Source organism: Protopterus annectens, chromosome 2.part0, assembly GCF_019279795.1.
Source record: "Protopterus annectens isolate FY-2018-M chromosome 2.part0, PAN1.0, whole genome shotgun sequence".
NCBI lineage: Eukaryota > Metazoa > Chordata > Ceratodontiformes > Protopteridae > Protopterus > Protopterus annectens.
The window spans coordinates 224320775-224337893 of NC_056728.1; the positions used below are offsets into that span (position 1 = coordinate 224320775).

Consider the following 17119-nt stretch of genomic DNA (forward strand, 5'->3'; position numbering starts at 1 on the left):
CTTCCCATGTTGGGCAAGAAATCTTGGCTTGTTACTTTGGACCTCAAAGAGGCATACCTGCATGTCCCTATCGGGCAAAATTGCAGAAGATACATCAGATTCATAGCTGGTTCAATGCACTACCAATTCTCTGCACTGCCCTTTGGCTTATCTACTGTGCCCAGGGTCTTTACCAAGTGCTTGGCACCAGTAATTGCATTTTGCAGACAAAAAGGAATTCAAATATATCCATATCTGGATGACTGCCTGATTCAAGCAGAGAGCAAGGACATTCTTCTACAGCATCTGGCGTTAGTAAAAAGATTGTTATGTTGCCTAGGGTACACAGTAAACGAAAATAAATCAAAACTAGTGCACTCACAAGAGATAATATTCCTGGGTGCCAGCTTAAATACAACGGCCCAGATGGCTTATCTCATGTCAGACAAACAAAGGCAACTGACCTCTTACTTCAGAATGTTGGCAACAAAGACCCAGTTATCTGCAAGAAAAATTCTGCAGGCTTTGGGCGTCATGGCATCCTGCATTCTGCTAATTCCATATGCCAGACTGCATATGAAGAAACTACAGTGGTATCCAAAAAGTGTTTGGACTCAACATTGCCAAAGCCTGGAAACATTAATTACCCTCATTCAATGCCTGCAACAGGAGTTTCGATGGTGGGCACAGGTCTGTCACCACAACAACGGACAGCCATTCACTTTACCCACAGCCAGGCAGACACTAATAACGGATGCATCAGATTATGCCTGGGGGGCCCACATGGCAGGAAAATGTATTCAGGGCACATGGCCCGAAAGCCAGATGCATCTTCATATCAATCAGAAAGAGATGCTAGCTGATGTTCATCATGTTACACTGCTGCAGTCATCACATTTGGGTTATCCTGCCTTCAGGCGGTCCCGCAGTCGGCCAGAGTTCCAAAGTCTTGGTCTGGCGTCAGTTGCTGTTGCTTCTTCCCTGACGTCAGTGCGCCAGGGGTATAAAAGAGGCATCTGACACCATTTTCTTCAGTCTTTCTTGCCGCGCGGTGCCCGAAGCAGAAGCAGTTCGCAAGTGCCGGTCAGCCGACTCCTGAGATTTTCAAATCAAATTTCAGACCGAAGTCTTCAATAAAGGTAAGTACCCCATTGGGGCACCTTTTCTTGCCTCAGTCCGATGTCAGAAAAAGTTAACAATTGCATTTCTTGTGGGAAGCAAATACCTCATAACGACTTTTATTCTTATTGTATTACTTGCCTAGGCCTGACCACGACGTCACTGGTTGTCTGTTTTGTGCTAGGTTTAATAAACGAACTATCAAACGTCGGTTTGATTTCGCCCGACATTACTTTGGTAGGAAATTTAATTATACCATGCCGTCGGAGCAACCGGCGACCGGCATGCATAAAAAACGCAAGGTTAAGGACAGGCAGTCTAGACACAACCCAGACTCCGAGGCCTCTGCTGGGCCTGTCGCCGGTTCTCCGGTCTTCACTGAGGCGCCTACGCAGCCCCTGATGACCGCTGATTTAGAACCACAGACTGCTTCTGATTCACAGGCGGAGAGCACTAGGCCGCCGCAGCCTTCTTCATTAGACCCTTCCGACTCCAGAGCAGAAGGAGATTTTGGTGCAGTAGAAACACCTTCGGTTGCAGAAGGTGTCTTCAGACTGACTACACTCACCATTAAATCTTATGCTAAGCTAAAAACAAAAAAGACTGTGCATCAGTCTCCAGTGCAAGGCCCCATGCCTAAGAAACAGATGCTTAAGATGGCTGAAGATTTAATTACCATAATCAGGGGTTCCCATCCCCCTCCTGATAAAAGGCCAAGACAAGCGGAAGATTATGCTTCCTCTGACTAGGTTTCCATTTCCTCAGATACCTCAGAGGAACAGGAATATTCTTTTCCCCCTTATGAAGATTCTGATGCTGAAGAGTCTATTCCCTCAGCATCTCCTCCAGAAGACTTCTCCTTTGGGGAAACTTTACATACCATGAGTGAACATTTTCACTGGGAAAGCCAGGATTACTCTGATTCTAAGAAAAGGCTCCGAGAGTTCCTTTTACTTACCCAGCACAGGCTGCTTGCAATCCCTCCTGTGTTAGACATTGTGGATGATGTTTACTTAGAATCTAGTCTTAATCCAGACTCTCTACCTCCTGCTCCAGCCAAACCAGACAGATACTACAGAGTCCCTGACTCTCACAAGTTCCTATATAAAAGCCCTGTTGCTGACCCAGAAACAATTTCCCAGGGTCCCAAAGGGGTTAAGGCCTCTATTGCTAAAAATCCTGTACCCTCTGAAAGGGATTCCAGAGCACTAGATAGATGGGGAAAGAAGGTATACACCTCAGCTACTCTAGCTATGAGAGCCTTGAATTGCCAGTTCCACATGCTGAAATATCAACAATTCCCGATGTCTCAATTAAAACAAAAAATGAGCACACATTCAGAGCAGCCTGATTTTAAGGAAATGCAGGATCTGTTACATGCAGCTGAACAGGTGGGCAAACATACTTTACAATGTGGATTTGATTCATTGGAAGCTTCCTGTAGAACAGCAGTGACTGGGTTTGTTATACGTAGGCATGCTTGGTTAAAAGAACTAACCCTACCTGATCCTGTTAAAGCAAAATTACTGGATGCAGCTTTACAACAGGATGTTTTATTTGGTGTAAAAGCAGAAGAGGTTTTAAAGAAAATGGAGGATAAGGCAAAATCTATGCAGACGGTCAAGGATTTTTTACAGGTTCAACCCCCTCGCTTCAGCAGAAATTGGCCAACAAAAAACTGGTCCTTTCTAGCATCTGACAGACCACAGAGGGGCAAATACAGACGCCCAAGGGGCAGAGGTCAGTCACAAGGCCATTACAAACCTTGCCAATGGGGAGCCGCTACCCAGAAAGGAGGGGAAGACAGGACCCAAACTAACAGAAGATAAACACAATGACTTAATCCTCAGACTGCCAAGCAAATCTCTCTTGGCAGCTCCCTTGGGAGGAAAATTAGCTCTTTTTGCAGACAACTGGCACGTCATCACAAAAGACAAATGGGTCCTAAACATTGTTTCATAAGGATACAAATTCCACTTTCACACCTTGCCAAGGATAAAAGGAATGCCAAACCTGCCACCAAATCAATGGGTGGAGGCACAAAAACAAATTACAGCTCTCATGAACATGAGAGCCATTCATCCGGTACCTACACAGGAGCAAGGTGAAGGATTTTACTCAAGACTCTTTCTAGTCCCCAGAAAGGGCAAAGCCTGGAGACTCATTCTGGACCTTTCAATTCTAAACACCTATCTCCAAGTATCCAAATTCAAGATGCTCACACTACAGCAGCTTCTTCCTATGCTGGGCAAGAAGACTTGGCTAGTAACATTGTATCTCAAGGAGGCATACCTGCATGTCCCTATCAGACAAAATTGCAGAAGATACCTCCGTTTCATTGCAGGTTCAACTCATCAATTCTCTGCACTGCCCTTTGGCTTATCTACTGCGCCCAGGGTCTTCACAAAATACCTGGCACCAGTAATTGCATACTGCAGACAAAGAGGAATTCAAATATACCCATACCTGGACGACTGCCTTATTCAAGCAGAAAGCAAGGACATTCTTTTAAAGCATCTGGCGTTTGTCAAATACCTTTTAAGTTGCCTAGGGTACACAGTAAACAAAAAGAAATCAAAACTAGTGCCCTCACAGAACATAACATTCCTGGGTGCCAGCTTGAATACAACGGCCCAGATGGCTTACCTCACGCCAGACAAGCAACAACAGCTGACTCAATACTTCAAAATGATGGCAACAAAGACCCAACTCCCTGCAAGAAAAATTCTGCAGGCCTTGGGATTCATGGCATCTTGCATACTCCTAATACCATTTGCAAAACTGCATATGAGGAAATTACAATGGTACCTGAAAAGCATGTGGACTCAGCACAGCCACAGCTTGGAAACAATGATACCATTCATTCCCTGCCTTCAACAGGAGTTTCTATGGTGGGCACAGGCATGTCACCTCAACAAGGGTCAGCATTTCACCTTACCCACAACCAGGCAAACTATCACAACAGATGCATCGGACTATGCCTTGGGAGCACACATGGCAGGACAGTGCATTCAGGGCAAATGGGCTACAGATCAAAGGCATCTGCATATCAATCAAAAAGAAATGTTAGCTGTACAGAATGCCCAAACAGCTTTCAAGGACCTTTTGCATCCAGGACAACAACTAATAAAGATGGACAACACCACAGTAATGTGGTACATAAACAAGGGGGCACACACTCCTACCCCCTATGCAGGCAAGCAATGCCCTTGTAGAACACAGCACTGACTTACCAAGTTCAACTACAAGCACAATTCCTGCCAGGAAAGAAAAACACATTGGCAGACGACCTAAGCAGAAACATCATGGATCCCCACGAGTGGAAACTGGATCCACAAGTATTTGCAATGATAACTCAAAAATGGGGACGCCAAGACATAGATCTGTTTGCCAACCCCCAAAACTACCAACTTCAAAAATTTTGCACAAGGACATTCCACCCACTAGCTTGGAAAGTGGACGCCCTCTCATTCAGTTGGAAAACATTAACAGTGTATGCTTTTCCTCCACTGCCTCTTCTAGCAAAGGTGCTGCTGAAAGTCAGATTAGAGAGACCACAAATGATACTCATTGCTCCAAACTGGCCACGCCAACACTGGTATCCAATACCAAGGAACATGGCCCACCATGGATTTTACCCAAATTCCTCACCTGCTCACTCAGCAAAACAATCAGATTCTACACAGCCAGCTCAAGACCTTAAATCTGGCTGCATGGCAAATTACCTAAACAGCAGCCAACACCTCTTCCTAATGCTGTTATGGATGTCATTCTGGAGGCCAGGAGGCCCAGCACCAGGAAAACCTATTCAGACAAATGGAAAAGATTTTTCGCCTGGAACAAGGCTAAAGGCCAAAACCCACTTGCTCCAAACTTTCCTCAGATTCTGCAATATTTCACTGAGATGCTGCACAAAAGACTTTCCTTTTCATCTATTAAGATCCACGCCTCGGCTATTTCAGCTCACTACAACACGGATCCTCCTTTATTTTCACATCCACTCCTAAGACAGTACCTCAGAGGGGCTAAGAACATAAGACCGCCCAGGAGACCACCAACACCAACTTGGGATCTCAACTTTGTTCTGGAAAAACTTACACTACCGCCCTTTGAACCAGCTACTTCAACTGATTTAAAGGTTCTTTCATTGAAAACTGCCCTGCTACTAGCAATAACTTCAGCTAGAAGAGTCTCAGAGCTACAAGCCCTAATGGCAGTGGAGCCTTTCCTCATTTTTCATCGACAGAGTCGCTCTACAGACTAACCCTTCCTTTATGCCAAAGGTGGTATCCAGTGTGGCCCTAAACCAAACCATTCATTTACCCACCTTTTTCCCAAACCCCCAGAACAAAGGAGAAAGACTCCTGCACTCTTTGGACATTCACAGGCAATTACGTTACTACTTGGATAAAACTAAGGCTTTCAGAAAATCTGACCAGCTCTTTTGTATCCTATGCTTCAGGATCACAAGGAAAAGCTATCTCAAAACAGACCATTTCAAAATGGATAGCACATTGTATACGTTTTTGTTACACACATCATGGGAAACCGGTACCTATTAGCATTAGGTCCCACTCCACCAGGGCTACAGCTACATCAACAGCCTTTCTCAGGGGGGTACCAACCAAGCATATTTTGGAAGCTGCAACTTGGAGCTCAGTGCACACCTTCACCAAGCACTGGCACTTGCCTCTATACTCTAAGACTAGAGCTGGCTTTGCCACTGCAGTTCTGCAGGGCCTACTAGCTTCTCCAAACCCTGTTTAACTCCACCACCCATCCTTAACATTGGGATTCAACCCAAGTGTGATGACTGCAGCAGTGTAACACGATGAGCATAGTACAGTTTTGTACCTACCATAAATGTAGATGTTAGTGTTCACACTGCTGCACTCCAGGTTACCCTCCCTCCATCCCCTCTGAACTAGCTGAACCTTTCTATCTCATACAACCTTTGTGGTGTATTTGCTTGTAACTGAAGGTATTATTTGTATTTTTCTGTACATGTTTCATTGGCAATATGTATTGCCCTCCTACTTGGGGGCACCTGACATCTGGGGCAAGAAAAACTGAAGAAAATGGCGTTGGATTCCTCTTATATACCCCTGGTGCACTGACGTCAGGGAAGAAGTGACAGCAACTGACGCCGGACCAAGACTTTGGAACTCTGGCCGACTGCAGGACTGCCTGATGGCAGGATAACCCAAGTGTGATGACTGCAGCAGTGTGAACACTCGAACATCTGCATTTATGGTAGGTACAAAACTGTACTTTCAGAATGCCCTGACAGCTTTCAAGGATCTACTTCATCCAGGACAACTACTAATAAAGAAGGACAATACTACAGTCATGTGATACATAAACAAGCAGGGAGGCCCACATTCCTACCTCCTCTGCAGACAAGCCATGACTTTATGGGACACAGCATTGACTTATCAAGTTCACCTGCAAGCACAATTCCTGCCAGGAAAGATAAATACTCTGGCAGACGATTGAGTGGAAACTGGATCCACAAGTCTTCAGCATGATAACAAGGAAATGGGGATGCCCAGACATAGATCTATTTGCCTCCCCTCACAGCTGCCAACTACAGAGATTCTGCACAAGGACTTGTCACAAGCAAGCATGGAAAGTGGATGCCTTATCCTTCAGCTGGAAAAACCTAACAGTATATGCCTTTCCTCCACTACCTCTCCTCCCCAAGGTACTCCTAAAGGTCAGACAAGAGAAGCCAAAAATGATACTGATTGCCCCAGACTGGCCACGCCAGCACTGGTACCCAATCCTAAAGAACTTGTCTCAAGATCCAGCCTGGACATTGCCTCAGAGAATCCTCACTTACTGACCCAACAAAACGATCAGACCCTGCACAGCCAACTCAGGACCTTAAATCTGGCAGCATGGCAGATAATGTAGCTGTTCAGAACACTCCTCTCTCCAAAGCTGTGATGGATGTTATTTTGGAGGCGAGGAGGCCCAGTACCAGAAAATCTTATGCAGAAAAATTGAAGCGCTCCTGTGCTTGGAACCAGGCACAAGGATTTGACACGTTTGTACCAAATATTCCTCAGATTTTACAATACTTAACTTAGATGCTGGGCAAAGGCCTATCCTTTTCATCAATTAAGATCCATGCCTCTGCCATTTCAGCCCATTACAATACGGAACCACCTATCTTTTCTCATCCTTTAATAAGGCAGTACCTCAGAGGGGCCAAAAACATAAGACCTCCAAGGAGAGCATCAGTACCTGCATGGGAACTTAATTATGTCTTGGAAAAACTCACACTGCCTCCTTTTGAGCCAGCTTCAACAGCTGATATAAAAGTCTTATCCTGGAAAACAGCTTTGCTCCTAGCAATAACCTCTGCAAGACGAGTCTGAGTTACAGGCACTCATGGCTGTGGAACCTTTTATCATTTTCCATCCAGACAGGGTTTCTCTGAGGTCAAACCCAACATTTATGCCTATGGTGGTGTCCAGTGTGGCCCTTAACCAAACCATTCACTTGCCTACCTTTTATCCAAACCCACAGAACAGGGGTGAGACACTTCTGCATTCTTTGGACATACACAGACAGCTACGCTTCTACTTGGACAGAACTAAAGCTTTTAGAAAGACTGAGCAACTTTTAGTGTCATATGCTGCAGGACCACAAGGAAAGGCCATCTCAAAACAGACTATTTCAAAATGGATAGGCCATTGCATTCGTTTCTGCTATTCACAACATGGCAAATCAGTGCCTAAGGGCATTAGGCCACATTCAACCAGAGCAACAGCCACTTCAGCAGCCTTCCTCAGTGGAGTACCAACCAAAGACCTCTTAGAGGCTGCAGCTTGGAGTTCAGTGCTCACTTTTACAAAGCACTACCACTTACCTCTCTACTCTAAATCCAGAGCAGGCTTTGCCACAGCAGTTCTGCAGGGCCTCATAGCCTCTCCTAATCCTATTTAGCCCCAGCCACCCATACTCAGCTTTGGGATTCAACCCAAGAGTAATGACTGCAACAGTGAAACACGAACATAGTACAGTTGTGTACCTACCATAAATGTAGATGTTCGAGTGTATTCGCTGATGCAGTCCAGGTTACCCTCCCTCCATCCCCCTTTCTTTTGCTGGGTCTTATCTGTACTTCTCTGTTCTATACAACCTATGTGGTGCATTTGTTTGTAGATGAGGGAAATGATTACCTTAGTGCATGCATGTTTATTGGCATAATTTTTAGCCTACCCTTTTGGGGGCACCTGACATCTGGGGCAAGACAAACTGAAGAAAATGGCGTCGGCTGCATGTTTTATACCCCTAGCGCACTGACGTCACGGAAGAGGCGACAGCAACCGACCCTGGACCAAGACTTAGGAATTCAGGCCAACTGTGGGTAGCCTGCCAGCAGGATAACCCAAGAGTAATGACTGCAACAGTGAATACACTCTAACATCTTCATTTATGGTAGGTACACAACAGTACTTTCTGCACACTCAGCTCCAGACTTTGAATCTTGCAGCATGGCTAATCAAGTAATTTAACCCTTGGAATCCCTCTGCAAACCTGTGATGAATGTCATTTTGGAGGCTAGAAGGCCTAGTAGTAGAAAATGTTATGCTGACAATTGAAAAAGATTCTGTGCCTGGAACCAATCACAAGGAAATAAGCACAGCAATGCCCAATATTCCTCATATTCTGCAATACTTAACTGAGATGCTTCACAATGGCCTATCTTTTTCTTCCATAAAAATCCATGCCTCTGCCATTTCATCTCATTACAACACAGAGCCCTCCCGTCTTCTCTCATCCTCTGTTAAAGGAGTATCTCCGGGGGGCTAACAATTTAAGACCTCCCAGGGGGAGCCCCAACTCCTGCATGGGACCTCAGTTTTGTTTTGGAAAAACTTATTGTCCCTCCTTTTGAGCCAGCTGCTACTACAGACCTAAAATATCTCTCCTGGAAAACCGTTTTCTTTTTAGCAGTCACCTCAGCTAGAAGGATTTTAGAATTGCAGGCTATTATGGCAGTGGAACCTTTCATTATTTTTTATCCGGACTGGGTCTCTCTCAGGACCAATCCATCTTTCAGGCCTAAGGTGGTATCCAGTGTGGCTCTTAATCAGACCATTCATCTGCCAACTTTTTCCCAATCCACAGAAAAAGGGTGAGCAGATTCTGCATTCATTGGATGTACACAGACAACTTAGATTCTGCTTAAACAGGAGAAAAGCTCTAAGAAAATCTGAACAACTATTGGTGGCATTTGCTGCAGGGGCAGAGGGAAAGGCTATTTCAAAGTAGACTATTTCCAAATGGATAAGCCATTGTATTCGTTTCTGCTATATGCACCGTGGTAAACCTATCCCCAAAGGTTTCAGATCTCATTCCACCAGGGCTGCATCTACTTCTACAGGGGTGTCCCTACAAGGGACATCCTAGAAGCTGCTACCTGGTGTTCTCTACATACTTTCACCAAACATTATCATTTGCCAATTTTCTCTAAAGCCAGAGCTGGCTTTGCCACTGCAGTCTTGCAGGGCCTTACAGCTGGTCCTAATTCTATTTAAATTCCTCCTCCCAAACCTTAACTTTGGGAATCTACCCAAATGTAATGACTGCAACAGTGAAACACAAAGAACATAGTACAGTTGTGTACACTTACCATAAATGTAGATGTTCGAGTGTATTCACTGTTGCAGTCCTGGTTACCCTCCCTCCAGCCCCCTTTTTTCTTTTGACTGTACCTCTTCTCTCCTCTTCAATGCTTAAAAGCTTTTTGGTGTATTTGCTTTTGTTTTGAGGTATAACCTTGTATATTTATACATTTAATGCCTTCCCATTAGTGGGGCACCTGACATCTGGAGCAAGAAAAACTGATGTAATGACATCGGCTGCATGTTTTAGAATTCTGACGACCTGATGCCACGGAAGAAGAGACAGCAACCAACGCAGGACCCAAGACTTTGTTAATCAGGCCGACTGAGGGCTACCTGCAAGCAGATAACCCAAATGTAATGACTGCAACAGTGAATACACTCGAACATCTACATTTATGGTAAGTGTACACAACTGTTCTTTCCTGCAAGCCCTGAGATACATGGCATCTTGCATCCTTCTAATTCCTCTGGCCAGGCTTCACATGAGAAAACTTCATTAGCATCTAAAGAACCTTTGGTTCCAGCACTCTGTTCTTAGAGCCCTCTCTCCCTCTGATCCCATGTATCAGGGCCGAGTTTCTCTGGTGGGCAGAGACCTGTACCAGGGACAAGGGTCTTCCCTTCTTCCTCTGCCTTACCGGCCAGACCATCACCACCGACACCTTAGACATTGCCTGGGGCACTCACCTAGCAGGCAGGTGCATCCAAGGTCTTTGGGATGCCCAGTAACCTCACTTGCACATCAATCAGAAAGAAGTGATGGTAGTACAAAAGGCTCTGACATCTTGCAGACTCCATCTCAGACCAGGGGTGGTTCTTATAAAAACAGACAACACCACAATAATGTGGTATATCAACAAACAGGGGGTGACCCAATATTACCCCATCTGCAGGTTAGGCATGAGCCTCTGACTTACAGCCACCTCCATGGATCTACACCTAATTGCCCAATACCTACCAGGGGTCAACATCACCCTGGCAGACCACCTGAGCAGAAACTTACTATACCCCCATGAATGGCAGCTCAACAGGGAAATCCTTCTGCAAATCACTCAGGAGTGGGGGACTCCAGAAGTGGAACTTTTTGCTTTGCACCTCAACCACCAGCTGCAGAAGTTCTGTACCAGGGAGTATCACCTCCTAGCGTGGAAGGTGGATGATGCCTTGACCTTCTCCTGGAACTCCCTCTTTGTGTACGCTTTCCATCCTTTGCCCGTTATTCGCAAGGTACTGATCCAAATAAGGAAGGAGAGACCGAAGGCCATCCTCATTTCTCCAGATTGGCCCAGACAGCATCGGTACCCCTTACTGCACAGCCTGATTTTACAGCCCCCCAAGCAACTTCCCCTGATTTCAAACCTCTTGACCCAAGGGATGGGGAAGATACTGCACCCAGACTTTGACTTTTAATCCCTCAGCATGGCTTATACCTTAAAAGGTAACAAGGAGTCCCTGTTAAGCAAACAGGTCCTAGACATCATCACAGAGGCCAGAAAGCACAGCATCAGAAAATCATACGCATGAAAATGGAAAGATTTTTCTCCTGGAGCCAGTCCAAATGGGCCAGTACTTTCCCTCTTATCTTGGATTACGCAGCCGAGTTGCTCAGTAGTGGCCTCATTTTTCTTCTATATTAAAATCCATGCCTCAGCCATTTCTGCCCATTTTGATTTAGACCCACCCCTCTTCTCTCATCCTTTGATTAAGTAATTCCTCAGAGGGGCTTCTAATATCAGACCTCCCAGAAGGACTCCCACGCCACCCTGGGACCTTTATTATGTTCAAGAAAAACTAACCTTACCTCCTTTCTAACCTGCTGCTTTACAGAATTGAAGTACCTCTACTGGAAGACTGCCTTCCTACTAGCTATCACCTCAGCCAGAAGGGTATCAGAGCTTCAGGCTCTCATGGCTCTTGAGCCCTTCATCATTTTCCATGCAGACAGGGTCTCCCTGAGGACCAACTCCTCCTTTATGCCCAAGTTAGCATCTGATGTGACCCTCAACCAGGCCATACACCTACCCACATTCTTTCCCAACCCTCAAAACAAGGGGGAAATAATTCTACACTTGCTAGATGTGCACAGACAACTCCGATATTATCTGGACCGTACTAAACCTTTCAGAAAAAACAGACCAACTACTTGTCAACTTTGCCCCTGGGGCAGAGGGGAAGCCCGTTTCCAAACAAACCATTTCCAAATCGATATCACACTGTATCCATTTTTGCTACAGACTACATGGGAACCCCCCCCCAAGTCTATCCATACCCATTCCGCTAGAGAACCTCCACTTCCACAGCCTTCTTCAGAGGAGTCCCCCACCTGTGACATCTTGGGAGCTCCAAACCACAAAACCTCAAGCAATAAAGAAAAAAAAAACAGGATACAGGTCCAAGGAACAATTTATTGTACTTCAGCGCCTTGCCCAAAAATAAGCCTTCAAGAAGTAGTAATTCTTAAAAAAAACTTTCCCTTTATATATCTCTCCCAATAATGACCAGTAAAGTAATAAAACAATTAAACAGTTAATCACTTAAAGAAGATATTTCAAATTCAATTCATGGTTCAACCCCCCTTGCTAAAAGAGTATTATACTTTAAAATAAAAACAGCTTGGAAGCTGCCACCTGGATTTCTGCCCATACCATCACAAAATATTACCACTTACCTCTTTTTTCTAAGTCTCTAGGGCAAGCCTGCTTGACCCATGCCTAGAACTCTGTCTTTTTCTTCCACCCCTCTCCTCAGCTTTGGGAATTCTCCCACAGGTGATGACTGCAACAGTGAAACACGAAGAACAGAGTACCATTGTCTACACTTTCCATAAATGTAGATGTTCGAGTGTATTCACTGTTGCAGTCCTTGTTTCCCTCCCTCCATCCCCATATAGCATCTTCCCATAGGGGGACATAAGCTTCCCATGGTGGCTTTTGCCACCAGGACCACTTTTCCTTATTTTCTTGGGCTTCTGACAGGTTAGGGCAAGAAAAGCTGATGTAATGATGTCAGCTGACCAGCTTTATAGCACCGACGACCTGACGTCAGACTACAGGTGATTGCAGCCAATGCAGAAAAAATGGACTCTGGTATTTGGGCCGGCCGTGGACTACCACAGCAGGGTTAACCCACAGGTGATGACTGCAACAGTGAATACACTCAAACATCTACATTTATGGTAAGTGTACACAACTGTACTTTCCTGTCTATTCCTGTGCCCTCCTGCAAAGTAAGTGATCAGTGTTTTCCCTGTAACCATGCTACAGCTGTGTATTTTAATTGTGCATGTGAATAATTGTGGAGAGTGGTGGGGTGGGTTGCTTACGTCTTTAGTGACAATGGACAGAAGGGAAAAGTACATGGATTCTCATTGTGTTTTCTTTCTCTATCAGGCTGCTGGTTTGGCCACTATGATTTCCACTATGCGTCCTGATATTGATAACATGGATGAGTATGTCCGTAACACAACTGCTCGAGCCTTTGCTGTTGTCGCCTCTGCATTGGGTATCCCTTCACTGCTGCCATTCTTGAAGGCTGTGTGTAAGAGCAAGAAGTCCTGGCAGGCTAGGCACACTGGTATCAAAATTGTGCAGCAGATAGCTATTCTCATGGGTTGTGCTATTTTGCCTCATCTGAGAAGTTTAGTTGAGATTATCGAGCATGGTAAGGAATAAAGGTTTTAATTCAAATTAATAGAAGTCTTATTTTTATTTTTTATTTATTTATTTTATGCATTAATTATTTAATACAGCAGGTCATTTGATCAGTCTATTTCTGCAGCTCTGCATTTAGCGTCACATAATGGAGGTTGTCGTTTGGGATAGCTTGGGTATCCTTTGGACATGTCTGAAGGAAAACTTCAGTTAACAACTGTTAACAACTGTTGAGCTTGTATAGCTTTCTTTGCATGCGAGAATGTACATTTTTCATGCAATTTAATGCTTCTCTCCTTGGAAAGATAATTTCTATTTAAAATTCTTCAGGTTTGCCTGTTTTTCTACATTTCGTAGGAGCCTGGAGTAAAAATGTTGATAGTCACTTTGTGCTCCCCTTCCCTCTTTTTCTTAAACTGTGGTATCCCATCTCGCATGCTCCCATTTTGTGACACTGGTTATACGTATTAGGCCATGTTTTTGTACTTTTTCAGGTAGGCCCCCAGTGTGATGTTTTTAAAGTAGTGCACTCCACAACATGACCACTATTAGACTAATGCTGCTAGAAAGCAATGCTTACAGAAAAATTAAAATTTAGTTTAGCTATGGAATAGTAATGTAGTCACATGAACTACAGCATTACCTTCTCTTTCCTTATTTTTTCCTCTGTTGTACTGAGCAGTTTAAATTTTAACAGACAAAATTCTTGTGCCTTCTGTTGTAGATTAGTGAAAAATACTTTATGGTGCCTAATGGTAGATGCCTTTTGTCAGTCCACCAATTGCTTCTTTAGTTTTGATCAGAAAACATGCTGAATTGTTTTGATTTCTTGCTGTTATCCTCCAGACGTAGCTTCTTACTTGAAAGCTTGGTGAGTCTGATGGCATTCACCAGGAAATCACTTATTGATACATATTACACCCTTACATGTAAGACAAGGTAAACTTCTTTTATGTCACCTGTTTTAAGTCTGGAGAATCTCTATGCAGGGGACATATTCCTGTCTTTGTTACATTAGCAGGCGAGGAGTGTATTCACCACTAGTACACTGGATGACTTGTGTCCATACATCTTAACTGCCAACATAGAGTTTAGCTTTCTTCTCACATTATCACTGGTAAAGTTCATCTGTTTTGTCCAACTGACATTCAGATTGTTTCACCAAAGATGACCGTTTTCTAATGGTCTTCAGTTTTTAGTATGCGGACGTTGCATTGATTTTTCTTCAGACTTAAATGTTTTAAGTAACCTTATAAGCCTTTTTTGGTAATTTTTTAAATGCAGTCTGCATTTTTGATTGCTAACTTGCTTGTAGCAAACTTATCAAGGCTACTGTAATGTCCCTAAGGAGTTGACTTTTGACTTCCACTACTTCAGGTTTGTTTCAGCAAAAGGGTATTGTGTTGCAAAGCATTTGCAACACCAGAAGACAGCAATATAATTTTTATGCAAATTTATTATTACACTTTTTTTCTCTTTCAGCAGTAACCATTTCTGTGTCAACGTTAAAAATGTAAAAAAAAAAAAAAAGAAAAGAAAAATCATTCTATTGGAAAGCTGCTGTGAATGTGGGTTCTGGTGATAACCAATAATAATGGGCAAAACAGTTAACTGATACAGCAACCCTCATGTCTCCAGTGAAAAATAAGGATCCACCTGGGACATTTTGATTTCCTTTTGTCTTGTTCCAGTATAGAAGTCCTTGCTTGTTTTTTGAGTTTCCATGGTATTCTGACACTTCAGATTCAGTGGTGTGATGTCCCAAGACATTTCAGACCTTTGCAAGGACATAGATTTTTTTTAAGAACGTTTAGATTTTTTTTATGTCTGTTGACTGCCAGAAATTACCTCAGCTGAAAATTGTGCTTTAGGACATTTTCATTGTTGTTATTATTTTCTGACATGGCTTTATTGAAACATTTCCAGAGCTAATCATTTTTGTCAGAGGAAAATAAAATGTCCCGACTCTCAAATACATCACTGTCCTTTAGATTTTGCTAACATTTCCTTGTTCAGTGCAGGTCCTGTCAGCTTTTGTCAGTTCAGCTAATACTAATACCATGAAATGAATCTGGTTTAGGGAAGTGCAGATTTTACTAGTTCTTGTACATCTCTTTTTGCTTTTCCTGATTACACTAGGAACTTTGCTCTGTTTAAAGCTCCCATTTTTTTTTTTATGTCGCATCTCTTTGATGTCCTTCAAGGATACATCTGCAGTCATAACATATGGGATGTCCTGCCTCAGGCAGCCCTTCGGTCTGCCGGATTCCAAAGTCTGGGTCTGGCCTCGGCTGATGTCGCACTTTCCCCGACGTCAGAGCTTCTGGGGTATAAAGGCATCAGCCGACGCCATTTTCCTCAGTCTTTCTTGCCGCGCGGTGCCCGAAGCAGAAGCTGTTCGCAAGTGCCGGTCGGTCAGATCCAGAGATTTCAGCTACCGAAGACTTTGAAAAAAGCTAATTGGGGACTCTTTCTTGCCTCAGCTGATGTCAGACAAAGTAAATAATTGTTTAACTTGTGGGAAACAAATACCTCATAAAGATTTCCATTCTTACTGCCTTCCTTGCTTAGGCCCAAACCACGACGTATCAGCTTGTTTAGCCTGTGCCTCCTTCAACCGACGAACTCTTAGACATCGGTCGGAGTTTGCAGAAGAATTTTTTGGAACCGATTTTGCTTATAAAATGCCGTCGGAGACTCCGACTTTGCATATGGCCAAAAAACGCAAGGAAAAGGACAGACACTCGCGGCCCGCGGTTTCGGCTGAAACCCCGGCTAGGTCTACCGCGAGTGTCTCGGTTTCGGCTGAAACCGAGTCCACGGTTATTACTACTACCGAAACCATACCTCCGACCACCGAGGCCAGAGAGGCCCCGGCTGAGTCGGCTTCAGAACTCCCTACCGAAGCTAATGCTCAAGACTTGTCCGACACCATACCTTTGGACATTTCTACCCCTGCACGTGGGGCAGCTAGGTCCCCAGCTTCTATGTCTATTAAGGCCTTCTCCGGGGCTAAAGCTGCCAAACTTTCAAAAGCTTTGCCTGCTAAATCTACCTCCCAGAGGCCTTCCTCAAGTTCTCAGATTCTCACTCTTGCTGAGGACCTTATATCCTTAATTAGGGGTTCCCAACCTCACCCAGACAGGGCCTCCCAACCTCCACCAGACAAAAGGCCCAGGACTGCTCCCTCTGAACCTCTCTCCTCTGATTACTCCACGGATGGATCTGATTTGTCAGACCATCAGGAAGGGGCCTACTGGCCTTATGAGGATTCAGATGCAGAAGATTCTATTCCTTCGGCCTCCCCACCTGAAGAATTTTCCTTTGGGGAGACTTTACACTCCATGAGGGAGCACTTTCAATGGCAGGGTCAGGATTTCTCTGACTCTAGAAAAAGATTAAGGACCTTTTTGCATTTGCCCTAGCATAGGCCCTTAGCCATACCACCTGTTCTAACTGTAATTGATGATGTGTACAATGATGTCAGTACTGCTCCTGATTCTCTTCCCCCGGCCCCTGCCAAACCTGACAGATATTACAGGGTCCCGGATTCTCACTTTCACCTGTATAAAGCCCATGCTGCAGACCCAGAAACTATTTCTCAGGGCCCCAAAGGGGTTGCAGCGGCTACTGCCAAAAATCCCCTACCCTCTGAAAGAGAGTCTAGAGCATTAGAGAGATGGGGAAAAAAGGTTTATACATCTGCTACTCTTTCTGCCAGGGCATTAA

The 17119-nt window shown here is 44.4% G+C and overlaps 1 protein-coding gene across 1 annotated transcript in view; it reads left to right on the forward strand.

The window, feature by feature from the left end:
• Positions 1-17119, forward strand: part of SF3B1 (splicing factor 3b subunit 1) — a 1956191-nt gene that overhangs the window by 853795 nt on the left and 1085277 nt on the right. The window contains exon 8 of the mRNA XM_044060306.1: positions 13130-13400. Coding sequence (XP_043916241.1) covers positions 13130-13400 — 271 coding nt within the window. The remainder of the gene's footprint in view (positions 1-13129; positions 13401-17119) is intronic.